General features: G+C 37.4%; 2 protein-coding genes across 3 annotated transcripts; both read right to left on the bottom strand.

Annotated features, from left to right (window-relative positions):
• Positions 1 to 1,445: 1,445 nt before the first annotated feature.
• Positions 1,446 to 10,042, bottom strand: LOC140930441 (kielin/chordin-like protein). Of its 2 annotated transcripts, none has more exons than XM_073380132.1 (10): positions 9,851 to 10,042; positions 8,480 to 8,563; positions 8,035 to 8,074; positions 6,976 to 7,290; positions 5,499 to 5,738; positions 4,702 to 4,935; positions 4,129 to 4,359; positions 3,027 to 3,260; positions 2,032 to 2,166; positions 1,446 to 1,574 (listed from the first exon to the last, which is right to left on the bottom strand). In XM_073380132.1, exons 2-10 carry the CDS (start codon positions 8,558 to 8,560, stop codon positions 1,570 to 1,572), a joined length of 1,515 nt encoding a protein of 504 aa, XP_073236233.1. In that variant the 5' UTR covers positions 8,561 to 8,563; positions 9,851 to 10,042; the 3' UTR covers positions 1,446 to 1,569. The 2 variants fall into 2 exon arrangements, with proteins under 2 accessions (XP_073236233.1, XP_073236232.1); XM_073380131.1 differs by having other exon boundaries at positions 8,035 to 8,077; positions 9,851 to 10,041.
• Positions 10,043 to 14,203: 4,161 nt separating this feature from the next.
• Positions 14,204 to 25,813, bottom strand: LOC140929369 (cysteine-rich motor neuron 1 protein-like). Its single transcript, XM_073379168.1, has 7 exons — positions 25,720 to 25,813; positions 20,342 to 20,427; positions 18,244 to 18,265; positions 17,413 to 17,637; positions 16,779 to 16,964; positions 15,493 to 15,639; positions 14,204 to 14,332 (listed from the first exon to the last, which is right to left on the bottom strand). The coding sequence occupies exons 2-6, from the start codon at positions 20,408 to 20,410 to the stop codon at positions 15,506 to 15,508; spliced, it is 636 nt and encodes a 211-aa protein (XP_073235269.1). The 5' UTR covers positions 20,411 to 20,427; positions 25,720 to 25,813; the 3' UTR covers positions 14,204 to 14,332; positions 15,493 to 15,505.
• Positions 25,814 to 26,515: the final 702 nt, after the last annotated feature.

Genomic DNA, 26,515 nt, shown 5'->3' with positions numbered 1-26,515 from the left:
CCGCACAAACCCACAGCGCGTGCCATTCAAAAAGACGTTTTGGACAAAAGAAGTGGGAAAATATGGCGCTTATAGAAAACAATCTTCTGCAAATTATTTAATAGGCCACTTCCGAGTTCCAAAAACCCCCACTTTCAATGTGAGGCTAGGTGCACAACCTTTCTTATGAAAATTAGTTTATTTGAAACCAAATAAAAAATTTTATGTCTTTCCTTCCAATTTCTTTAATGTATGGATTTTGGGGGGGTGGGGTCGATTGCGGCTTCAAAGGCTTAGAGGCTCTCGAATGTGAACTTTGAATTATCTTACAATGCTTTACGATCGCATGAGAATCACAAGACGAAAAGTAAAATTACTTTTGGGTAATAATCACGAGCTCCTATGATAAGGCTACTCGAAGTAATTTACTTAGCCTCGATCTCATTATCTCGCGGAGACCCTTTATAAGAGGGTGTAACCTTTTGTTAATCCTCTCGGTCTGAAAGCTGACATCAAGCCGAATCTTCGATAGCTGACCCGCTTATCCTTTGAACAAGCAATCGACCCGCCTCCGCCCCAATCTTCCACCTATTTTACTTGCTCTGGGTATTTCTTGTAGTTTAGTCGCCTTTTTCTTCTGGCCCTCACCTTTGCTAGACCTATAAATTCGTAAACATTTATTTCATATTTTAACATTGATAAGATGATTTTGCAGTTTTGAATAAAACCGACCATTAACTTGGCCATGTTTTTAATCCCAGACCACAGTCTCGGTTTTCTTTGTTTCCTAAGTTAGGCGCTCTAGCAAACAAAGCTCGGCTGTTGGCAGTAAAGGGGGGTTTATTGTTAATGTTTTAGTAAACCGGGGAGGAGACATAAATGAGTTTTATTTGCATGAGGATGAAAAATGATTTCCATATCAAAGGCTGAGGATTTACCCTCGTTTTGAAACAGAGGCCCGTGGGAACTCGGAAAAGGCTTATTACACTCAGCTTACATTAATTTGTTCACAGTCCTATTTGACACATTTTACAAAGAGATTTTAACGTGTAAATAAATCAGATGAGTGCTTCAATACGTAATTCATATTCCCTCAGAAAGGAGTTCCACTAAAAGTACGCATCAAGTGCACTTAAGAGCCCTGATACGTGTGAATTGGCCTATATTGCTTTTTTGACGTTCTCGTTCCCGTCGCCGCCGTGGCCAGGTAGCATCTTAAACTCCCTGTTTATTATAGCCAGTGCACGTCGGTGAGTAGACAGTGACCTATTAGAGAAACAACCTTGCGGAAATTTATATAACTCTGTGAAGAGAGACAGGGTAAAGCAAGTGAACGACAACATGGTAGAGTGCAAAGACTCGTTCGTCGAACTCGATAATGCTGAATACAGGAGCAATCTTTTAACAAAGATGACATAACTGTGACTTATTCAAAATAGCATTATTCAGTCGACTCAGCTCGACACTTTAATCCAATAAATGTACTTGACTTTATTCAGTTGTATTTTACAGATTTAAGCACAATTTAAATTTTGATTAAGTTCATACTTCCATCCATTTAGTGCCTCAACTGCAGTGGAACTGTGCACGTCATTCTAAAAGAAAATGTGACAGAATATTTGAATATTTGTTACATCGCTGCAAACTTGAATTCCTCAAATGTGTGGTCAAAAACTTGAAAAACCCCTTTCTTTAGTAAAATTTGAAGTCTTTTTTTTATAATTTCTCCTTTTAAAACTAATTCCCATGTATTATTTTACTGGATCCAATAATTTGCGTTTTTCTCAGCATTTCTAATGTTGCCGCTAGTTTGTGATATATTGTGAGATATTTCAAAAAAACAAATCATATACTTATTTAAAGTTCTCAGCACCCTTAGACACAAAACCGGTTTTCAGGTCACCAAAACTCCCTCTTCCGTTATAAATTGGTACTTTTTTAAAAAATACGATATACGAATTTGCCTTCAAATCTTACCCTTTATTCATTATTCTGAAAAAAGAAACTGATTATCACTATTATTACTGACACTCATAGCTGTATTTAATCTACCTGATTGACAGCCCTCTAGTACCCTCAGGCATTTTGCAGTTCCGTCCATTAGACATGTGCACTGTATGCAGTCGCTTCCAGACTTCTTCAGCCATTGGTCACCAGGCCCCAGCTGTTGTCCGTTGTGGTAGCAAGCTGTGAAGCAATTTACAAAGTAAAAGGGTTTTAAAAAGGCTTGGAAATAATAAAGGTTTTAAAAATACAAACCAGCAAATAAAAATAACACATACGAATATTTATGGGCTTAGTGGAAAGAGCCGATATAAACTGAACTACCTGAGAGTATTACATTGCAAATTTGAAAGCACTTTCTACTGAGGACATGACATTAAGCGATAGTTCAATAGCCGTGATGTTTATAAGGAAACTTTCTAGTAGAAAATGGATAAAACCTGTCGAGATTTGCTCCGAAGTTTCCGAAAACTAAAGTTAAAAAGAATTTTGCAGCTGACAGCTGAAAAATAGGTTTAAAAGTGACCACAGCTTGGCAAAAAAGGTTGTCGAGGGTACGCAGTCCTCACACTTAAAATTTCTCTTAACCTGACTAAAAAGCTAAGGATTTGCTTATTCTGTATCCACGTCATCAATTTAAAAGTGTAAAAACAAATAGTTTTGTAGTAGCAAAGCCTAACTACCAAAAAACAAAGCTTGAAGAACTTGAAGAATAACAAATAGCAGGCATTCCGCATCGCACACATTTAAATGATTTTTAGTTACTGATTGGCTGGTAAGTTTCTTTTCACGCTTCTGATTACCGACGATAGCTTAGTAATTACTATCTATGAGCTCATAGGTGGTGAGTATGATTGTCAATCAGAATGCGGGATTTGCCCATAATAACAAATTTTGTACGTTAGTAAGACAACCTCATTTACTCTTTAGGATTCTTTCTCTGAGGCGCGCGAAGAAAACCGGTTCGTTTGCAAAAGCGACTTTCCCATTTTGCAACTGGTTGTTGTTTATTAACTGGCCACCAACTCTGCCAGAATACTCACCACAACTGGGGCAACATTGTCCTGGAATCTTGACTGATTTCTCGCAGGCCACCTTCTGAATATCACAATCGTATATCTTATGACAGGTATGTTTGCCAGATTGACATTGGCACTGCTGACAGTATATGCTACTCTTATCAGCAGATTCTTTTAGCACCTCTGCGCTTGCTCCATCTCTGAATAACAGACCATTAATCTGACAGCTGAGGGCATGCTCATCGGGGTTGACTGGAACTGAAAATGATAATGATAAAGATAATGTTAATGATAGTAGAGCTCTCGCGCAGCCGAGCACCATGGGTAAGAAAATTTGTTTGTCTATGCATCCAAGAAATCGGGGGTCTTCATAGCCAACAACATCAAGGCTTAACTGACAGACGACCAATAACATCGCGACTTAATCTTGACCAATCAGGTCAATAACCAAGAGTAAAATACCATCAACCGACGTGATTCAATTCACTTTGATTCTGCGAAGATGACTACCGCACAGATTGTCGAAATGTCAGTCACTGTCAACAGCAACAGTCCTATTCAGGACTACGTTAACAGGGACGATCGTACTCAACCTACCTGTGAACAAAAATAATGTTAAGTTGTCGGCGCATGTTTCGATCTCATCATTGCCTCTACCACCGCACTTCCTCACCAAATAAGAGTTTCCATAGTTTAATAAAAATCTTGAGGAAGCATTTTACCAGCTTTGGTGACATAAGAAAAAAAACTCGAAGAACATTGATGGTTTCTTAAGAAAGTTCTATCCCAGTTTTCCAGGTGTTCAGATGTGGAAGGGCGAAGGGGAGGAGGGGGGGGGGAGGTTCAAGAAGAGAACTGTCTTTTCGTTTCGCCCTGTATTAAAGCCAATCCCTACAACTTGTAAAGAAATGGCGAAGAGTCTTTGCAACTTTCTATAATTATGACACCAGTGTCTAATTATTCATTGTTTTGTTCTCCGTCCGAATGAAAAAGACTAGTAGCATGGACTGAAAATTTGATTTAACACTGGGAATTGTGATCAATTTCAATATCCGTTTTTATGCCGTTTCATCGTGAAACTGCGTGATGTATTGTAATACTGTTTACACAGCACGTAAGGTCATACCACATTCAGGACAGCACTGGCCAGGTACTATCTTATAACTTGCACAATCGGAACTGTTAAGATGGCAGTGGAAGATATGATGACATCCCTCAACATTGCTGTTATTGCATGTGCACTGGTGACACGCCCCTGTCTTTTTGTTAGCGGACATCTTTAACACTTCCATGCTCTCTCCGTCCTTGTAATAGATGCCGCTCACTTTGCAGCTTGGTGGAGTTGGCCTTGTTATTACTAAATGTAAACAAACAAATGTAAATAATACACTTCAGAACTAAATGAGGACAAAATTATTGAAGCACAAACACTGAGCTTCTGCTTTACCCATTTTAAGCCCCAATAATGAGTATTAACTAGCTTGTTCTAAGCGTTCAGATAAAGAGGACGGCGCAAAGAAACGTGGCATGAAAGCAAAGCGAGGGGTTGCGGGCAGGGAGAAAGAGCGAAGGATTACCCTGCTCTCTCCCTCTTCCTCTCTTCCGCTTTCTTTTCTCCTGTTCTCCATTTCGCGCCAATTTTCACTGGAACGCCGTCAGCGTGAGTATGGCTAGAAGTCTTAGCCGAGATGTTACCTACCACGAGCACAGGTTGGGCAGCACTGCCCTGGTGCTTTGATGAATTGCGTGCATCCGGGTTTGTTCATCTCGCAGTAGTAGATCCTGTGACAGTCCTGCAGTTCTCCCCCCTTACAGGTGCACTGATGGCATTCCGACGTTGCTTTTAGTCCTAAGGGCTTCAGGACCTCCATACTCTCACCTTCCTTGTAAAGTCGGTCTTTGACTGTGCATTTTGGTGCGTTATCAGGGACGTCTTAAAGAAAACAACAACGGAAATCAAAATTTTAGGCAATAACCCAAGGATAACGAGGTTAACTGCAAAAACCGTGGACGAAGATGAAGATCCTGCTGATTGGCAACGTTGGATCGCGAGAAAAGAGATCTAATCAGCTATAAAATATTAAGAACAAAAACCGAGAAGTCCAAAGACAACTGCAAAGCTGACATTCAACGCATATCGCTTTTTTGATAAAAGGGAAGTCCTCAAGGGATCAAATTTCTAGATCCTGTCCTTGTGCCCTTAAACTATTCCCTGCGACTTGAAAGATTGCAATGTCTATGGTGAAGTATGAATGTGAGATTACTTCCATTATCATGAGACTACTAGAAATTCATGTCTTAAAAATTGCTTTTTATCCTCAAGTTGACTTTTTTTACTGTTTTTTACTGAAGCTGTTTCTCAATTTGAATAACAATAAATAAGGTTGTGAGATCATAAGACACAGGGTGAACTCTGGCGAGATGTTATGAAGGACTGCTATATTAGTATATAACCAACTTGTTAATAGTCGCTAACAGTTAATTTACCCACAATACCTCGCTCACATGTGGGGCAGCACTGCCCCGGTTTCTTTGAGTAACTATTGCAGCTTGAATCGTTTAGAACGCAGTGGAAGATGTGGTGACAGTTAATTAGCATTCCATCCTTGCACGTGCATTGTTCGCATTCACCATTGGCCAGATCACCTTTATACACCTCCATATCGTCACCATCTATGAAGGTTTGTCCCTCGACTTCACAGACAGCATTTGGGGCTTTAACTGGAATGGGGTTTACTAAGAAAGAAAAAAGCAGATGCTACAGTTAGTCTCTGATTGTTGTCGGACAACAGTGATATAAAAGTCCCCACTGCTCGATTGCTCGCTACAAAACGGCTATTCATACTGATTAGGTAGGTAGGTAGTTAATAGTTTATTTAAAAATTCCTATCATAAGAGAAACACGCTAGCCTGAACAACACTTGGCTGGTGTCCATGGCGGGTGTTTTAACGCATTTAAAAATTTTATATAAATCCGTTAACTAATACTAATGCAATAATGCATAATGCAATAACGTTACCCTACTGTGTTGACGTGACTAATAAATCCAGTTTATAATGGCAAACGTTACTTTATTATTTTTATTAAACACGGTAAATCTATCAGATAAAATAATAATAATAAAAAATTACAATCTACTTTAATCTATATAAACATTACAACGTTATGGCATCTATATAACGTACGTAAAAAACAACCAAACTACACGTTTTACAATATATATCAATGATATTAAATATAAACTTTAACCCTAAGGGGGGTACTCCGGATTTCAAGTGACGGGGATGATCGAATGGGGGCAAAAATCAAAACCCAAAAAAATCCCTACAGCTTCCAACAAAACCAAAAAAAATCCGTTGAACAAACATTAATCTCCCAAAAGACCCATGCCGAATTTCCGAGCCTTAAAATTTCCAGAAAGCATTAAATGATATGGCATGTTTACGTTATTTGGTGTATTACTTTATTAGTAGAACTACGCGGCCGGGATAAGCAAGCGCTACCATGAATATCAAAAAAAAAAATCCCTCCTTAAATCTGCAGGCCACCCCGAAAAAAATACGTGCCCAATTTTCCCACCCCCCAAAATCCCGCCGGATGGAAAATTTCAAACTCAATAAAATCCTTCGATCATCCCCGTCACCAGTAAAAACAGGAGTACCCCCCGGGACTTTAACACCTACTACTGGCGGTGGTAGAACGTGGTAGCAAAATCCTTGTTAAAGTTCAAGCGAGTAGCTAGAGTAAGTTATGAGGTACCAAGACTCCAATCACATTTTGATTTCCTTAACTGGTGCTATTATGGCACATTAAGTCTGCTGCCAATCAAATCCACAATCTTCCACAACTACTGATCAGGAAACTTATTAAAATAGCCAAGTCGTAACATGTTTGGGTCAACCAAAGCAATGTAGTTTCGATCAATTTGTATTAATCAGATCATTTTAGTAAGACTAAGTTAAAAAAACTCACCTTTGATACGATAGACAAAATTAGCCCAATCTTTCCCAACGCCACTGACGCAGTTGTTGGATTTACCGTGCTTGTCGTAATTACTTTGTGCGTTTTTACTCGAGTAACATTCTCCGTAAAATTGAACCCCAAACATGGCAGTATAACCCTGTTTAAAGGCTTCTTCGGCACATAGCTGAATAACAAGGGTCATGTCGGGCCACTTTTCCCACAATTTCTTTCCCAAAAAATTTCTGAAATTCTTTACTTTGTGGTTAAGAGCTCTGTCATGTACCCTGTCTTGAAAGCAACCAACTGGCTCGTAGTCAATTTGAACTGTTGGAGGGGAAAAGCTATCATGTTAGTTTGAATCCCTGGATCAGTATAAGATTGAAAGATGCTTTTACGTATACCTACCCCTCCCCTAAACTAACACTCAACAAGTGAAAAGAGGGGTAAGTGTTATCGTTGGGTTAGGGGAGGTGTGGGTTTGCAGTTCTTAGGGGTTCGTCGCTGCGAGACGAGCCAAAAATACGTCTGCGGGGGAGGCTACATTTCACCTGAATACTATCGAGCACATATTAGCCTCTGCGACGCTAATCTCCCTTTGTCTCTTCACAGGCAACGCTCGGAGGAGCTTGGTTTAATTGGCTACATTAACGGTGTAAGCTGTAAGTTTTTGTCCAAACATAGTCTCCTTGTGAATTTTTAATTGCTCAGACAAATATGCCTAACATTTCAATCTTTTTTTTGGCATTGAAGAGGAGAGGATGTAGTCACATGAAAAGAACTGTTCAATGCAGCATTGATCATCTCATAAGACCTTGTAAAAGTTCCTCAAATTAAAATAGGCACAGCTCAAATGAACGTTTCCAATACAGCTCACTCCCCAATCAGTAGTTTTTTGTCAGAAACATGTCTGTGAGAATCTTTCTGAACAGTAGTTCAAGGCCTCTCTAGTCCACAGACTTGCCCTCCATTTCCATGTTTAGAATATATCAATGCGACGAATACCCTATTTTATTATACAATGCATCATGCTCACAGTATTAGTAAGGCTGAGTTCTTGACTTAACTTACCGTCCACGTCTCTGACAGCAATCCTCTTGTGATGTTCAGCCTTCTAAAGGTAAATTAGAAAACATATATTGCTGTGGTACCCGAACAATACAATTTTCTTACTTCATTGCAATTCTTTTTAATAATAAGTCAGGGGGTGAGTAGTCATGAGAGTCTAGATGACTACAAATGATTGCCACTGATACGGTACTGGCGGCAGGAAGTTTAGACCTCCCTGATCCCCCCCCCCCCCCCCCCCCCTATAATGTAGCAATCAATGCAAAACTCATTTGAAATTATGGAAGAGAGCTCATCATTGAGTAAAAAAAAAATTAAAATATAAGTTTAACGGGTACCCTCAATTGATCATCCCGAATTATGTAAGGAATTAAATGATACAAAACGAAACAGAAGCGTGAATAAAATTTTATACGAAAAACTTAAAAATAATTGTAGTTGACTTTACCTTCGTAATGTGTTTTCCCTCAGCGGCCGTGTGTAAACTAAAAATCACCAGTAAAACCTGAAGTAATACTCTTGATTCCATTTTCTTGAAGAAAAAAAAAAGATAATAATAATGTTAGCAATGTTTAGAAAGTAGATCTATGCGTTTCTGAACACGGCACATACACATTTACTTCCTATTCCAAAAATTCAGGCAAGTTTGCAAATGAAGTTTTTCTGATTCGGCAGAGCTCTAAAGTGAGTAAGATAGTAAATATAGTTTACTCTCACAAATTCAGTTCTGTTTTTTAACAAGATGTGTTTGTTTTCTAGTTTACTTTTCGATGCTGTTTTCCCGCTAAATGACGATTCGAGTCGGATCGGAATGATATCTTAAGGAAACCCAAAAAGTTTGTTAAGAGGCCATAGCCACCATTTCGTTTTCCGTCTTGCGGTCTTAAAGGTGATATTATACAACAAAATTTAGGAATTTTAGAAACGGTGAAGTGACAATCCGTTCTTTATTTCCTTCTACATAGAATCGTGATAAATTGTGGGCGTTTTTACTATGCTCGTGGTCACATTTATTAGAACTCGTGTCAGGAGACAATTCACAGAAAAGAGAGACATTTTAGGATCCACATTATCATTCACACAATAACAGAATACAAGTTTCACTTTTCGTCGCTTCGGTTATGAGAAATGCGTCCACTAAGTTATGATCTTGTATTCACCTTCAGGTCGAGCGTCAAATGAACTCTTCACGTTTTTAGTTTTAAGGTGAGCTTGAACACAAAAATGAGTAACAAAGACCAGTACAACTTTGGAAAATGCTGGGAAAAATATGTCTAGATAACCCAAACATCTTACTAAGGGGAATTTTTTTAGTACAGATTAAGTTTACAACATTGTTACTATTTTTGATCAAGTAATTTTTCATGCTGCTGACCATAGTATTTTCTTCTTTTAGGCTTTGAATGGGTGGACAATATTTAATGCCTAAAAAGGGGTAGACGCCGGTCCACAATCAGCTCTCGGAAATCTCATATAAACGGACAGGTGTTCAAAATAAAAGAATCAAGAAGCGGTTTCTTGGCGCAAGGATTGTAATAATCACTTTCTTGCTAATCTAGTTCGCTTCACGAAGTGTTCTTTTGTTACAATTAAAAAGAAAAAAACCTTGCCTGTACTTGGATATTAAACCAGTATACAGATGCGAATTAAGTTTGTTATTCAAAGGGCTGCAGAGAATAATATCTGAGTTAAATAAACGTAAAATTTTTGCAATAAACGTGTGTCTTGCGAGTTTCCTTCATAGATAAACACAAGGAAGGTAACCGTTATTTCTCTGCAGATGATTCAACATTGTAATTAAAGTTCACTCGACACTTACCAAGATTTAAGCTTTAGCCACAACAAGTTTTAAGGGTATTGCTTCATCAGCTTTGTGCAGGAAAAAACCTTGATAACACAAGAAAGGTGTCTGATTAGTTTGGATTACTTTTCTTCTTTGTTACGGCCTTAATTCTATTGTCTAGCACGTCGAAACATCAAAATAACTGCAATTTTTAATTTTCAAAAGAGAAGATTTTCCATCACTTCAAACAACCGCCTTCCCCTTGTGTGTAAATATTAAAACAATCGCTCATTTAAACAAATATACTGTAATAACATGCTTAAATCAGTGCATCTAAGAGCAGTCAGGCCAAACACACAGAAATTCTCGATTAGCAGTTTTCTTTCATTGCTACCGGTCTTAAGGGTAGCTTTTGGTGCACTGTCCAACGAGCAGGCAATCTATGTTTCAGTCGGGACATAGAAAGTTATCCATTCTATGTTAAATGGGTACTTGGGCAATGACGAATTTTCAAAAGCGCCTTAAAGTGGATGCCTATAATTTTTGTCGATAAATTATAGGCAAACAGTACTCTCCAATTTGAAAGAATATATTGAAATAAATCAATCAAAAGATTTCTTCATTTTTGTCGTTAAACTTTTTGAGACGCTGTCGACATTGATTTTGACTTAAATTTGTTCGAATGTTCGTATTTTCATTCAATGTTTTAGTTTGCGTAAATGATATCAAAATCTCAAATAGTGAATAATTGAGGTATCGGAAATAATGAAAAGCAAACATTAGCTAGGAAATTGGCTTGTGTCTTATTTGACATAAAAGTTATCATTCAATCGGAAGAAATTAGTCCGATCGTATAGGAAACTTGACTTCAGTGGCAGCTGTTTTTTTCTCCACTTTGGTTTTAAACCAGTTTATCATTCATTACCTTTGACTTAAAAAGGGATAATCTTTCCTTATAGCTTTAGGGGGATTTACATGTTGGCCTTGTAATTCTAGGGCGTTAACAAAGAGTTCATAGCTGACTCAGTAACACACGTATGCAAACACCCCTCTCTAAAAGACCCAGTGGAATCTATATCTCCACCGGGTTCTCGGAGAAAACGTCACTGGTTTGGCTTATTTTCCACTAGGTTTTTTCTTAGTTGTGTATCTCCCTTAATTAAAAGCTAAACGGGGTGACAGTCCTTACATCTTAACGGATTTGAAACCTTGAAAATCCTTTTACATATTACTCTAACGAGAAGAACTAAAAGATTTACACATTCATGCGGGATCGATTACTTGTACCCTCCGATTTCTTTTGTCAATGGTAATAATGTTTTATATTTTTGCTCCTTTTAAACAAATATGAATGGCGAAATACACTGGTTTTGTAGAAGTCACAATAAAAAGTGACCGGGGAAGCATAAAATTAGCCGGATAACAACAAACTATTCGTTAGTATCGGGGAGGCTACTGGGGGACTATATTAAACCCGCTAGGTCGGCTTTCACTGCATGGCTCTGTTACAGAGGGGTGTATGCAAGGTAGAGCGTTCCATTTCCCCCAATCGTAGCATCCGTCCATAACCAACATAACTCACTTTCAGTTTGGATGCATCTGCAAAATTGAAAGTTGATCCTTTCATCAAAAGATGTCTGAGAATGAAATGTCCCTTACACTTAAGAGCACTTTTTGAGTGAATTTTACACATTTAATTCAATTAACATCTAGCTCAAAGAGATCACTTTCAAACCTGTCGTTCTCTTCTGCGCATAACCATTTACAGTTATAATCCTCGTAACACTTGACTTCGGAGATCCCACTTACCGCAGCTTAAAACTTCAACTCATCGTCGTAATAAGACGTGTTGTGGCAGGCCTAGGACTGCTAAGTTACGGAAAGCCATCATTTCACACTCCCTTAAAAAGCAATTTTTTGGTCTGATATTAAAGCCAAGTGAGGTCTGGCTCAGTCTTTAATCTTAAGATTAATCGCTTACCTTTCGTATCAACTATTTTCGGCGTGAACTTTTAACTCGGGCCAAAGGAACCTCAGTGATTGAAGGATTCTGTTTTGTTTTACAACCATGCAGCCAAGCACCTATCCCTATTATTGAAATTGCTTTCACAGGCGCGCGAAAATTGAAAAAAAAGCTTTTTTTAATATAAAGAAACTATAAATCATATTCGGAGCGCCTGCTCTTCTACCGCTTTCGTTACTCGCAATCGATTTAATTAAGAAGAGGATAGTTCTTTTCTTGTTGTTTTTTACTTTAAGTACACATTATCTTGTGCAGGTTTGATAAGAACTCTTTCAGGAAAAGTTATCTTTCTCTGACTGTTACATATTTCTAGAAACCCGAAAAAGGAATAATTAAAATACGAAATTTTTCCGACCTGAATTCATGAGACCAGTTTAGTCGCTCTTTTAGCTCTGAATGGAGAAAAAAGCCGCAAACAATCCGAAAATTTGATTTACGGGAAGTGGCTCAATTTAAGTCGTGTTTAAACAAGTAAATCATGCCCGATAAGGTTCATTTATTATTACTGATAATAAATAAAGAAAAGAATTACCAACCTAGCGGCTTATGTCTGCCCTATCAAAAACTTTGTTGAGCCTAGCTAATTTGATAGTAAATTTAAGACTTGAGATCTTGCAATTTATCTTAAAAGCACAAGTACAGAAAAGTGAAGTTAATTTTTCGCTAATTGGATTATCGTAGTAATATCATAGGTGACGAATTACTCCTTAATTTTGGCGCAAAATTTCAGCGATAATTTGTAATTTCACATGTGAAATTACAAAATTGCCATGGCAACCTTTCGTACGTCTCAGCGTCAAGATGGCGACGAAGTTTTTAAATGTCATGAATGAAGATGCCAGGGCATAAAAAGACGCTTTAGAAAACCTGAACACACGAAAGAGCACATCAAGAAGGATTCTAACAGGTATTTTGTCAAAAAAACCCTGAACTTAAGCCAAATTTAAGCGCTAAACGTTCGAGAGAGTGCAGGAGTTCTCGATCAATAAACATGTCAAAAATCCAAGATTGCTAACGTAATTCGTCACCCATGATATTAATAGGTAATCAAATGGTATGCTCGTGAAATTAGGGAATAATTTCACTTGCGTTTTGTCCAAATCCTAATAATTCCCCTCGCCTAAAGCAGGGTTTTTCGGAAGGGAAAAATGTTGTGATATCTGCGCAAAAGTATGTCAAAGTAGTTCAATGCAATGACGAAAAAGAGTTTATTTTTAGTGGCTTTTATTATACAGACACGATTGTTTTACTGGAAAATATACCACTCGTAAAATTCACAAAAACTACATCCGGGACCCGAGTGGTTTATTTTCCATAATCTCATACATGAGTTTATCGATGACGTATTTCGGTAATTTCCCTTCGAAATTTGATGGCGTCTTGCGTCTTTTGAATTTTACTCACACATTTTTTCAAAGCTTTTGTCATTGTAGAGCCCTATCCAGCTCAGTGTTGTTTCTCAAGATTATTGTAACCAATGTCTTATATTGCTGTACTGTAAATTTGAGCCGTCACAATTACTTTTTGGCGAATAATAGTCCATTATTTTATCGATGTCTTTTTGTCTATATAATAAAAAGAACATTACAAGGCGGCTTGAAGATATCAATTTTATTTTCTCGTCGCAAAAACAATATTTTACTCTCTCGCTGCGCTCGTTCGTAAAATATTGTTTTGCCACTCGAAAATAAAATTCATATCTCGGCGCCACCGTGTAATATCCTCTATATCTATAGCCCTCAATAACAAGCTCAGTGGTGCGTTGAATTTTTTTCTGTGGAAGACGAATTAAAATTTATTTACCCATTGAATTAAAGCGAAGACATCTTAGCTGACTCATTATTCTTAGATCATTTAGCCTCTGCTTGAAAGAAATTTTCTCTTAACATCGTTCAACGCTTAACCGGGGTGTGTTTTTCAAACTAATCACTGTAATTTCGTTTGCATGCCTCAGTGTCACTTGATCTTTCTTGTATTTGCTGTGACTGAGTCATACTAATGTGGCATCCATATATTGATTTTACGATGGTGAAAACTTTGCTCACTAATTTAGTCAGTACAATTTGCAACATTTTCGTCGCGGAGGCAGTTAACGCTGGAAAAACTGAAAAGTTCAGACAAGAATTTAAGCAAAAAGAAATCAGTGAGATATGGGGACGGCGACAGTTGTATGGTGACGTCATGCAGGTCACATTCGCCATCTTAGATTTTCATGATGGTAGAAAAACCCTTAAACTGATTGTAAAGACTTGGACAGAACCAGTAGATTGTTGTCTTATTAATCTAAAAAAGTAATTGCCATGAGACGTTTTAAAATTCTCAATTGAATTATAAATTGTGTTTTAGAGAAGAAAAGACCAGAGGAATAAAACAGGTTTCTTTCTGCTTTATTCAACAAACTGCTGCTATCAAAATTAATTTAAATCAAGATTTAATTTTCTATTTGTACATATGCTTCAATAGCTCTTCAGTTCCTGAAAGGATATGTATACGTCCTGCAACAAAAGACATCAAAAATTAAGTTCTTTACAGACCAGGATAAAGGATCCCTAGATTATTCCTCTCATGTAAATTTTGGTAACAAAACGCCAGCAAATACAAATCCCGAACATTTGTTTATTTTACTTCAAAACAGCGTTGCGAGAATTTGTCTTTGGCTAAAAGGTTCCGGGTGTTTTTAATTTTTTTTTTTTACATTTTACTTCTCATTTTTGCCTGGAAAATGACGTCACAAATTAAGGCCTTATAATGGTTTATTATTATGGGATACCTGTATAATGACAGCGTCTGAAAGAACAGTTTAGTTTAAAACAATGCCAAAAAAGAAAAAGAAAACACTCCAAGGATAAAACGTTTTGAAATTAAATTTTCTCGTCGCTTTCACTTGTCACTGAAAGTAGCTAAAAAGGCTTTCCTGGGAACAAGGCCCATATGGGGAGCTGGCCCCCATACCGATCCTTTCTTTTTTTCTTCTCTTGACCACGCGAAGGGATCCTCAAGAAGGAATTATGACTAAATTCCTGATCAGAATCTCTGCTTACTCCGACCCCTCCTTCTTTCAGAAACCGAGCGCTGGCTAATCAAAACTTGTTCCACAGATGGCAGTGTGTATAAAAACTTTTATCAACATTATCCACCCCACCTAATTACGAAGACTGATTCTCTGTGGGGTTGATGTGATAGGTGCCGGTCCTTATTCATAATTGAACTTAACGTCAGCGAAGAACTGATAACTTGTACTTGACGAAATCACAGCTTGGTGTCAGACATTATTATTGAAAAAAATGCCAGACTAACAAGTTTTTAAAAACCACTATTACAGCCAGTTCTAATTTTCTTCAAGTTCGTTATCCTTTCTTTAATTTGGCATTTTAGTCCCCACTTTGAATGGTTTGAGAGATTATTTTTATATGATCAGTTCCTCAGTTTGGTGGCAGTTCCCATAGTTTGAAGGAAGCGGGGTACCGGGCCTTGACAACAGAAACAGGCGGCTCCACGTCATACTATAGCTGATATTCCTGGGCATGAAACTTCTCTTAGAGTACATGTTATCCCAAGAGGAGAATTTTAATGAATCCAAAAGTGATGACGACATTCGTTGAGATCTCTCTTTTGTGTCAATTCCAGTAACACTTATAACAAATGATTTACATACCCATCTAATCCTTTCACTGGCTGTCATTCATGTCTTCATAGTCCACGCCTTCGTCACCCCAGGGAAATTCAGGAAACACCGGAGGCGTACGGGGAGTGGTGAGCACAATAATGGTGAAGCCTTGCGTAGCTGTTGTGGTGGTGGTCACTGTGTGTAGAGATAGAAACATAGATGGTTGTGTCAGTGAAGAAAAAGTCCGAGTACTCCCAACAGGAGTCGAACATATGACGTTGGGATTACTAGTGCAAATGCTCTACCACTGAGCTACAAGATACTCAATGGAGCTATATAATTATAAAAGCCCACTAAAATACTTAGTTCATTAATATAATAATGTTATAATGTAACTAATGTAATAAAGTACATTTTTGGTCCTGACTTTCTTTTCCTTTTTTTTAAATTTGATATTCTCTGGAAAGAAGAAGAAGAAATCGACTCCCACGTTCCTTGCAAGGATCAAGATTAAAATGCAATTTTTTTAACTGTTCCTTTGAGTGTTCCGAGAAATTTTCTTCCTAGTTAACTAAGATTCCGTGCGAGAAAACACTCTGAAGCAAATGCTATGGTTCAAGAAAATTCACACTTAATCTAAAGTTGCGTTATGCAAAAACGAGGGCCCTACACCGTAATTTTTAGGGAGTTATTATAACTCCAAAAATGGAGTAAAAATTTTAGGTACAGGATAACCCCATTTTTGGGGTTATTTTAACTCCTAATTTAACTCCGAATTTGGGGTCATTTTTACTCCTGAAAAAGAGTTTTTTTTACTCCCAGTCTGGAGTTAAAATTACTCCGAAATGGGGTTATTTATACTCCTTACATGGGTTGTTTTTACTCTTTTTGGAGTTAATTTAACTCTGAAAGTGGAGTAAAAATTTTAGGTACAGGATAACTCCTTTTTTGGGGTTATTTTAACTCCTCAATATCTGGGGTCACTTTTACTCCTGAAAAAGAGTTCTTTAAACTCCTTTTTGGAGTAAAATAATTCCACGAAAAATAACTCCACTGTAAGGAGTTAAATTAGCTCAACTAGAGGAGTTATTATAACTCCCTGAAAATTACAGTGTAAAGATTCTTGCTCCTCCTACCTGGTTTATTGTTCCATTTAGGCCCCTATGCTTTCAATTAACCTGGTCCATTGGACGATCGCGAAAGTTTAATGTGCGTCATGATCTACATGTACCTCTTTCCATACCCTCAGGACACATCTGGTGCCTTGTCTTTTATTACTAGACAAAAACATCAGGAGCCCCTGACTCCTGCCCTGGCCCCTCCTTTATACTCACCCGGATCACATCTCGGACAACACCTTCCAGGAACAGTGACTGTGACTCCTTCACAAGGCATACAGTGTATTTGATAGCATTCAGCAGCTGCTGATTCTGAGCATGAGCACTCGTAACACACATCAAGACTCGTGCGTCTGATCCAGGAGTCACCAACAGACTTTTGTTGGCCATTGCTGACACACTCTATAAAACAAGAGGGTGTGGATCTTTCATTTCGTAGAAAAGCAACTAAGTTTGATCAATCAATCAAAATACCATAATAACATGTAAGAAGTTGCTTTTAACTATCAGCGTTATAAAAAAAATGCTTTACAAGGTGACTTAAAATTTACGACGGGGGATGGAATCCTAAAGGGATCGTGTCGAGTAAAAGATATACTAGACGGTAATTTTTCCTTCGTACCGTTTACAAGGTGATTAAGAATCATTGAGTCAATGAATGAAATCCTCAGGTATGACCGTTTAGATGATGTACTTTCTTCTTCTGTGCACAAAAACACTAAGTTCATCCTCTGAAGTATGCTAATTGATATCTCACTTTCACTACGCTGGACAGTAAATAGCCTTTAAGCTAAACTGGGAGACGGCCATAATTAAAGAAATGAATCTCGTTAAGTCACTTTTTTCTTACCACATTTTGGGCAGCATACTCCTTCCACACCAACGCTCCACCTTTCGCAACCATCTATTGAAAATGAACCGAGGCCGATGTCGCAGTAGTAGAAATTACAGTTATTAATGCTGCCAGCCGAGCAGTCGCACACGGTACAACCGGCGCTCTCAATAGGGGTAGTGATATTATGATAAATAATTGTATCGCCATTCTGGTATGTTCTGCCATTTGCTTGGCACGTACCTGTATGGAAATGCAAACATTAGATGACGTTGTCTGTTAGTTACGTTTCCGTTGCAGTGTGTATATTAACATCGTTACCCAGAAAAAAAAGCAGATGACTTTTAAAATAATAAGGTCTAAAAGTGAAGGGCTTAAAAGCTCGTCTCCATCATGGTCATTATCAATTTTTGTCAAAAAGATGCTTATTAAGCAATAACCCCTTTACAGTTAAAAGAAAATACATTTTCGACTCAGAGATGTAGACAGAAAGAATTATCACAGTCCAGCAGTCTCTTTGGAGAGCTTGACCGTCCAAAATTATATGGTACCACTTCGAAGACACAAAAAGCTGCCCATCAAACCTATCATCTCATGCACACGCTCATAACGGTTTAGTGACCTCCTCGCAGTGTGATACGCATAGGCGAGTATCTTACTAACGAGAACTTATCAGTCCTAGCAAAGTGCTCCTCGCACTAATAAAAACTCTAAGGGAGTGGCTCATTGAACTTATTTTTTTCTTGAGTGGGTTTTGTCAGGTAAAATTTTAGGAAATATTCTGTGAAAATCATTTGCAGAATTCTGTAAAAAACACTATAGAAAGTACAACCGGTATACACTACTTACCACACCTTTTCTCTCTACCTCTCTTTGTTGATCGATATCATTATATGAAAATAATAAACAAAAACAACATCTTAGCAACTAAGGGAAAAGGATGAAATAATCTTAATTTTAGAGGGGATGTGAACTAGTAATCATGGTAAAAAAAACACTTCCATAACTATGATGTCAATTTACTTTTAAAGGTCAAAATGACGGGTATTACCGGAAGCGACTACTTTTAGTGAACCTGTCCAACTGGTCAAGTTGGAGGTGGCATTTTCAGGTCGTCACTTCCCCTGAAGAAAAAAAGGTCTCTGCTTTCTCCTCAGTAGAGATCGAGAAAAGAGAAATTATGGCATTGGCCGCAAAATTAGTTTAATAAGGGCTACCTAAGGTGGCTTGACCTAGTATTTTCATAGGCACACCCTCCATCTTTGAATCTCCTACACTTCTTAATCAACAAATCTGTCTATATTGTAAATCGATTATAATAATGGCAATGATGTTACGATGTGACCTGTTCGGCATTTTCTTTTGAAATGCTTTACGTTACGTATTGTCTTCTGCATGCGGTGCGAAGTTTCACAAAAATCTACAGCTTATAAAAGAAATTTCAAGATATCATGGCATTTCTATAAAAAGGGTATAAATTATACATGCACTCATGACTGGACTTAATGCAGAAAAATTTGCTACTTTTTGGATGTTTCCGAAAAGGTTTTATCACTCATTCGTTTTGCAAATGACCCTTATACACTTCAGAAGGCGCTGAACGTAGGTACTCTTGCGCGAGTTCGAAACACATCAAAACGTATCAATCAGGGTAAAACGCAATGCTGAGCTCTTTTTGTAATTTCTAAAACTACTTTCAAGAAAACCGCGATTAAAACATATATAATTCGTCGATAGATTTTTTATATTTATTTTTAGTATATTAATTGATCAGGGTACTATTAAGTCCCTGAATTTCATGCCCAAAAAGTGAGCAAATATTGAGGCGATGTCATAAATCTGGCTAAGGTTTTTGCTCTCGGACTTCCTATTGTCCCGAGTTTAGCACAACATCAAATTCCCATGCAGCACGCCAGAATTTACCGTGCTTGGTTGCCCTCTGAAATCTTTCCGAAATATGGCAATGCTGTAGAATGGGAGAAAACAATAGAGAATAGATTTCAGAGGGCAACCTGTACAGTGACCTATATGGTGATAAGGGTCATTTGCAAGACGAATATGAGTGATAAAACCTTTTCGAAAACATCTAAAAAGTAGAAAAACTTTTCTGCATTAAGTCCAGTCCTTAATGCATGCATAATTTATACCCTTTTTCTAGAAGGCCATGATATCTCGAAATTTCCCTTATAGATTTTTGTGACACTTCGCACAGCAGAAGACATTGATCCAAAGAATGCGTAGCTTGAGGCATTTTCAACATAAAATCCCGAAGAGGGCTGAAATTCGTTTTATAGCTAAAACCACCGTGACGTCATAGTCACGTGACATTTATTCTGATCGCCATAAAAAATAATACCACAAAAAAGTTTAGTCTAAGTGAAATCCATGTGTTATAATCATTTTACAAAGCAAATCTCGTATACTTAAACAAATCCGCCGATCTCAAAGATAGAGGGTTTGCCTATAAAAATACTGGGTCGAGCCACTATAAGAGACGGTTGAGTAAAAAGGAATTTGAATCAACACAGTATTAACCTTTTGCAAATCTAGTCAGTTATGTAATAAAAATCAAGAGCGCTTTCCTAAGTTGAACTGGCAGGACTAACTACTCGTTTTGAAAATGAAACGTAAGTCATTTCTCTTAAACGTATCACTGCCGTGCATGCTATATTAACTGATCTGGCTGGTCAAAATACTCCCTACCGCGCCAGCCCTGGTGTGGCCAGCCAAAGCGCCCTTAAATATAGGCTACTGGTGTTAAGCCAGTAAGGTGACTTAAATCGGTTACTGACAACGTTCTGAGGGCGACGCCGATCTTCAATTTTGTATTGGGCGGTAAAAACATTTTTTGATATTTGTTCGGCGAGGCTTAATTTTGTTATTATTATTATTATTATTATTATTATTATTATTATTATTATTATTATTATATATTAATATGACTTACCGTATAAAAAGATCGACCATGGACAGCGATGGAGAGAGCAGCGAAAAAGATTACTAGTTGGCAACGCATACTTAACCAGACGTATACTGAAAATTTAAATTTAGTTTTGACTCATTTTAAGCACTTAATGACAGTATAGACCTCTTTTATAATGGCGGCATATCAATAATTATATTCTTTTAAAGAATGATAATTAGCCTTTCTGACCGCGTTAGCATGTAAAAAATACAAAAGAATTCTTACTTTCAATTGAAGTCAGAAAGGCTAATTATCATTGATATAAAAGATTACAACTATAAGTTGCCATTATGAAAGAGTTCTATGTTAGTTAGTGAGAAAAACGGAATACACGCTTTTAATAAGTCTGGGCGCCATATTGAATTTTCAATTTATGACGTCATTCGCAGAAAGATTTCAGCCGCCATCTTTGAGTTTTGACTCGCGTGACAGTACCATGTCAGGACGAGAGGCAAAGTCAGGCCATTATGAATCCCTTTTTTTTCATTCTTTTCCAGTATAAACATTAACAAATATTAGCAAATCCTTTTCCCAGGCTAAAGTAATCGCAGTTGTGCGGTTCGTCTTTGCAAATCATACGGGGATATCATATTCGATAACAAACGCAACACTAAGAAATGTGACATAAGATTCCAAGTGATCAGCATGTATTAAAAGGGGGGGAGTACTCAACCGTAAAGGTGTGTAACTTAGTCTTTTTGTTTGTGGGTTCTAATTTGTACCGCTATATTCATCTCTCAAATATTGCTTTTTGCTAGGGGCAGAAACATACAATCGTCTGTTCTTTTCATTTCGGTGATGATGACTTCGGAAGTATTGTATTGTATTGTCTTTAAATAGTGGTCGGTAGCTTTTGAAAACGTGCAGCCTCCCCTCGATCGGTGTTTAAATGCCCTGTACACAAGCCATACCTTATCCCTAAGATCCAAAATAACATAAAGTTGAACAGGAATCTGATTCGAGGGAAACCAAATATGGTAAACACCACAGGAGTGAGGTGTGTGTTGAACCAAGTGATGCTGAGCGACACAGCTTACTCGAATCCAACGCTGAAATTTCTGAACTAGAATCTGAAATTTTAGCACTTAAGATAGAAGGTAAAAAACTGCTAAATATCAAGTGAAATGTAACAAGTCTTTTTTTAAGAATATTGAAAACAGCACCACTTTAATCCTGCCCAACCCAAATGACCCTGAAAAAGGTGGACCCTTTTGAGCTCAGGTTTACCATTAACTATGCGACAATAAATCCTTGGAATCAGAACATGCCTTCTCAGGTGTCAAGTTTCATAATTTTAAAAGGGCATTTGATTTCTAATGAACCATAACTTGATATTTATTATATATCACCCTTCTGTTTGGTAAAGCAGCCAACCATGACATTGTGCTTGATATGACAACACCACACTCTAAGCCCTGAATAAGAAGAAGCACTCGACAAAGAAACACTCCATATTTTCATGTCCGATATGATTCTCGAAGCAATGGATCGAAAACAAGTCACAGGGTTGGTTCTGTTGGACTTGTCAAAGGCCTTTGACAGTATCGAGCATGGGATCCTATTACGTAAACTTCGAGAACTGGGTGTGTCTATACAGGCCATGGAATGGTTTAGAAGCTATCTGACGGACAGGAATCAGCGGGTGAGGATTGGTTGTGAGGTGTCAGATCCTCGCTAGGTAGCTTATGGTGTATCTCAAGGGTCGATCTTGGGACCAGCCCTTTTTAATATATACATCAACGATCTTCCAGCTGTCCCTAACCTGTGCTCACTAAAGAGTTACGTGGATGATTCCCAGCTCTATCTCTCGTTTCCAGTCCAGGAGACAGCCATGGCTGTGGAACATTTGTCCGAAGATTTGCAACGGATTGCCGCCTGGTGTTGCACACACAGCTTGCTGATAAATCCAGATAAGACTAAGTTATTGCTTCTTGGAACCCCGCAGATGTTAGCTCGTGTGCCGGAGGGTTTTGGAGTTACGCTACTCGGTAAGGAGATTCTACCGTCTCGTTCTGCAAAAGATTTGGGGGTCATCGTGGACTCGCGCCTTAGTTTTGACGAACATGTGACCGATGTTGTATCTAAGTGTACAGGTAGCCTGTGCCAAATCAATCGTGTGAAACATTTGTTTGATAGGTCTACGCTAATAACCATCATAAATTCATTAGTGTTCAGCAAGATTTTCTATTGTTCGTCCATGTGGTCAGTACAACAAAAAAGAACATTGCTAGGCTTCAAAAAGTTCAGAATTTTGCGGCACGGATTGTGACTGGCACAAGAAAGTATGAGCACATCACGCCGATGTTAAAGGAACTCCACTGGTTGCCGGTTGCTAAGCAACTGGAGGTTAGAGACATTTTAATGGCTTTCAAATGTATAAAGGGATTAGCCCCACCATCCTTGTGTAATAAGTTTTCGACAAGAAGGCAGATGCATACTAGAAATACTAGGAATAAAGATAAACTTCATGTACCATCTTTTAGATCAGCAACAGGTCAGCGATCTTTCTCATATAGGGCTGCTCAGCTCTGGAATGACCTTCCAGAAAGTTTAGCAAACATAGAGTCATTTAATGTTTTTAAGAATGCGATTAAAGGACGTGCCCTTGACGAGTTTTTAAGCCATTGACACTCAATGATGTAATTATGCATATTTTATATATTTTTTAAATAGTATGGTAATGTTTTTTTACTTTCAAATGTTTATATTGAATTTCTATTGTTCATATTAGATTTTATTGTAATTGGTATGTGAAAACCCATTTTAATTGGATGTACCAATAAAGTTGATTTGATTTGATTTGATTTGATTTGAATATGAATGTATATGTACATGTTATAAATATACATGCTAAACCAATATTTTTCATGTACTCAATATATTTAGTTGCTGCTTAAGACCAGTTTGCCATTCGATATTATTAGAAACATCATTCTGTGACACCAGAGTATTTTGAACAAACCTTGTTTGCAGTGAGAGATGTTGAGTTTCCATTCGCAAACAAGTGCAAATTACAGCTAGTTGACTTGAACCTTTTACTTTGAAACCAAAACGTATCTTTGCTCTGACCTTTTGATTCTCAATTAAGGATGGATTAAGAATTTTTAAACAACTTATAAATTGGTCCTCCTGAAAAAAGGGGCATTTGCAATCCCACTCAAGCTGATGTGTCAGTGTCAATTGGGAATTCAGGAAAGGAGCCATCAACGGCTCTAGGTCTTGGCAAATTGGAATGGTTGTCATAACATTAAAGTTTGCCTCCATTAGAGAGAGATGTTTAACTCACTACCCGTGGAACCTTGTGTCCAGTTAATTTAGTTGAAACTATTGTAGAACAGTTAATTGTCTTAAGTTAATGAAATAACTAATTTGCCCTCTCTTTATTTTGGACAGTATGTTGCCTGGCTGCATACAAGGGACACCTTAAAGCCCTCATTTCTCCCTGAGCATTTCTCCGTGTAATAAGGATTGATCACATTATATGCCTTGTATGCATTACATGAATTAGGGTTCGTATCCTAGGTCCTTGGTTTGTGCTACTGTTTTGAGTTGGGGACATTCCAGTTCTTGGGAATTCAGTGAATTAACATGTGATTACAGTAACCATTTCCTCCTGCTGTACAAGAGCATTTATCACAACTGCTAACATTGTGGGGCCTTTCATTCTTCCTCAGTGATTTAAAGCATTCCCCTCTACAAGAATTTGTATCCCTTTTCGAGGGTGCTTTTTGATTTTTTCGTTGCTTGTTCAACAATGTAAATGTAAGTAAAGGGCTTTGGAAGAATTGATGCATCCCTGTTCCAGCTCTCTTTAGTGGCTACATCTCTAACCAGGATTCGAGCTGATAGCTTTCTGGATTACTGAGCTACGCCTTCCCAGAGTGAAAAATTATTGGGTGCAAGGGTCGACTGGAGTATAAACGTTTTTATCCAACTTCTTTCTTTCCCGAAAAACCCATACATAATAACATAAAAAAACTGATAATGAAAAGCATAAACTTTTTATCGAAACAGAATTATCGTACATTTTGAAAGGATCAGAATAGCAACATGAAAAATCCTTTCAATTAGCTTTTATAAATACCTGATAGATAATCTAAGTCTCCTACGAGCGGTAATAATTAATCGTTTTCAGCTTTTTCAATAAAGGCCCGCATAAAAAATGAAAAGGTATCAAAACCATTGCTAAAAAAGATTACCTGGGAAGAAGTTAAGCTCGTGTCTGTTGACGTAAGCCACGACGATTAAGCCAAAACTTTAATTCGTATTTTGTTTTTTGGCATTTAAATCAGCTCTCGTTTGTCCTCGATACCATCGATCCAGGAATATCTCTGCACGAGAGCTTTACAGTTATGATAACATACCCATAAAGACACTGTATAAAGAAAATATTCCTCTTGATATAAAGTAAAAACTTTCCTTTTTATAAAAACACCCTGCAATATCAACGTCAACAGAGCTTTCATCTTTGGTAGTCATTTTGGCCACGTGTATGATCTTTCGCGAATGACGTCATTCATTGAAAAATTCAAGATGGCGCCCAGACTTATTAAAAGCGTGTATAGAAAAAAACGAAAACGAAAAACTCATTTAATGTTGAGATACGCGGATACTATTTTGTGAACAGGCCTAGTTTGCTTTGGAAAAGAATAAAAAAATCTGAGGATGAACCAGAATTCAGTATTCAGTACAAATATATTGATCACATTTCTTCACTTGCACTATCACAAACAGGAAGGTTTTATAATGTGTAGTTAATTTAGTCAATTTTGCTTTTTGTGACAGACCTGGCAAAGGGAATTATGATTTTGTCTGACCTCGATTATGATTAGTCAGCCAACAAGTTAATTCATTTATTAAATTTTTGGGTTCGACTCTTTCAACTACGTTGAAATTTAGTTTTGCCATTTACAATGTCATATGGAAAATGGTAGTTGCTTGGAAAGAAGCTCTGGGAAATTACAAGTACAGTTTGTTGGTTGTACATATTCCCTTTTGAAGGCAATAAAAGACGACTTATATTTTGTTTTAAACTTGTCCAAATTATAAATAAATAAACTGATTATTTATTCCAAGCTTAAGTTCCAAATAAAACTAAACAAAAAGTTGCTTTTCATGAATTTTAAGAAACTTTCATCGTTAGAACCATTTCCCTGCACACCAAACCTAACCAAACCAAGCGTGCAAAATCTCATTTCTTTGAAAGGAATCAATTGCTAGATCCTTCTTGGTGCACATGTTTAGAAACGATTGGTATTCTGGTAGATCAAACAGCACAGAATAGAACCCTTGTTAACTAATGATTTATAAAGAAGCATATATCTCTTAAATCGTAATATAATTTTATCTTAGAAACTTACCTGAAATAATCTATGGACGTTCTAAGCTTTCAACGAAGAAAATTGCACCCTCTTTTAATCCGCGCGTTTGGGACACAATCTGCGTCAAATTTTATTTACAGTTTCGTAACTTTAATGCACTACAAATTAAAAAGCAATTTAAGTTCCGGTTGACCCATTCATGCACAATCATTTTTCTTTTTCAAAATCATAATTACAGTTTGTGAGATAGAGCGATGGGTTAACGACTTCTTTTAATTTCCTTAACGACTGTAAAGTACTGTGAGGAAATGACGAGTTGCCTTTATGCCGCTTAACAAGTGAGATAGTGAGATAAGCCCTGGACTGTGATAGGGTCTATTCTAGTTAAGTAAACAAAAATCGAAGGCTTAACATATAATTATGCTTTATTGTTTAGGGGCGATGAATTTCATAATTAGAATCAGTACTTATCTTTTTAACCCGGATCCCGAGAAACGCTAATCTTTCAATTCTTTCTTTGGTGCTGACGAAAAGGATGGCCAGTCCCAAGGAGAGAAAAAAAAAGATCGAAAAAGAAATTTGTATTAAAACAAGTGTTTGTTTATTTCAACTGTACCCTTTTGAGGTAACTGTCCTATTAAAAAAAGAGAGCATTTTTGGCATCAGGGCTATGATTAAAGTGCGTTTTCGTCCTAGGCGTGTAAATGACAAGGGAGATTACGAGGTACATATTAAGTATTATAATATATAGATTTAGCCAGGGCTAAAAGCGAAGCTCCTATTAACTCGAATTTATAATTCGAATCAAACAATAACCTTGTATTCCACAAATCAG

This window comes from Porites lutea, chromosome 3 (assembly GCF_958299795.1).
Source record: "Porites lutea chromosome 3, jaPorLute2.1, whole genome shotgun sequence".
Taxonomy (NCBI): Eukaryota; Metazoa; Cnidaria; class Anthozoa; order Scleractinia; family Poritidae; genus Porites; species Porites lutea.
Note: the sequence above shows the minus strand (reverse complement) of the source record. Positions and strands in the feature narration are given on the sequence as shown.

Bases quoted from the DNA above. Each gene is read 5' to 3' on its own strand.
- LOC140930441 (XM_073380131.1), bottom strand. From the start codon at position 8,560: ATGGAATCAAGAGTATTACTTCAGGTTTTACTGGTGATTTTTAGTTTA. The intron at 4,360-4,701 runs GTAGGTAACATC...GTTTACATTTAG, and splicing joins CTGCCCAACCTGTGCTCGTG to TAATAACAAGGCCAACTCCA. The intron at 3,261-4,128 runs GTATGACCTTAC...TATCATTTTCAG, and splicing joins CCAGTGCTGTCCTGAATGTG to TTCCAGTCAACCCCGATGAG.
- LOC140929369 (XM_073379168.1), bottom strand. From the start codon at position 20,410: ATGCGTTGCCAACTAGTAATCTTTTTCGCTGCTCTCTCCATCGCTGTC. The intron at 18,266-20,341 runs GTAAGTCATATT...CGATCAACAAAG, and splicing joins ATGGTCGATCTTTTTATACG to AGAGGTAGAGAGAAAAGGTG. The intron at 15,640-16,778 runs GTGAGTATAAAG...CTCTACACACAG, and splicing joins TTGTCCGAGATGTGATCCGG to TGACCACCACCACAACAGCT.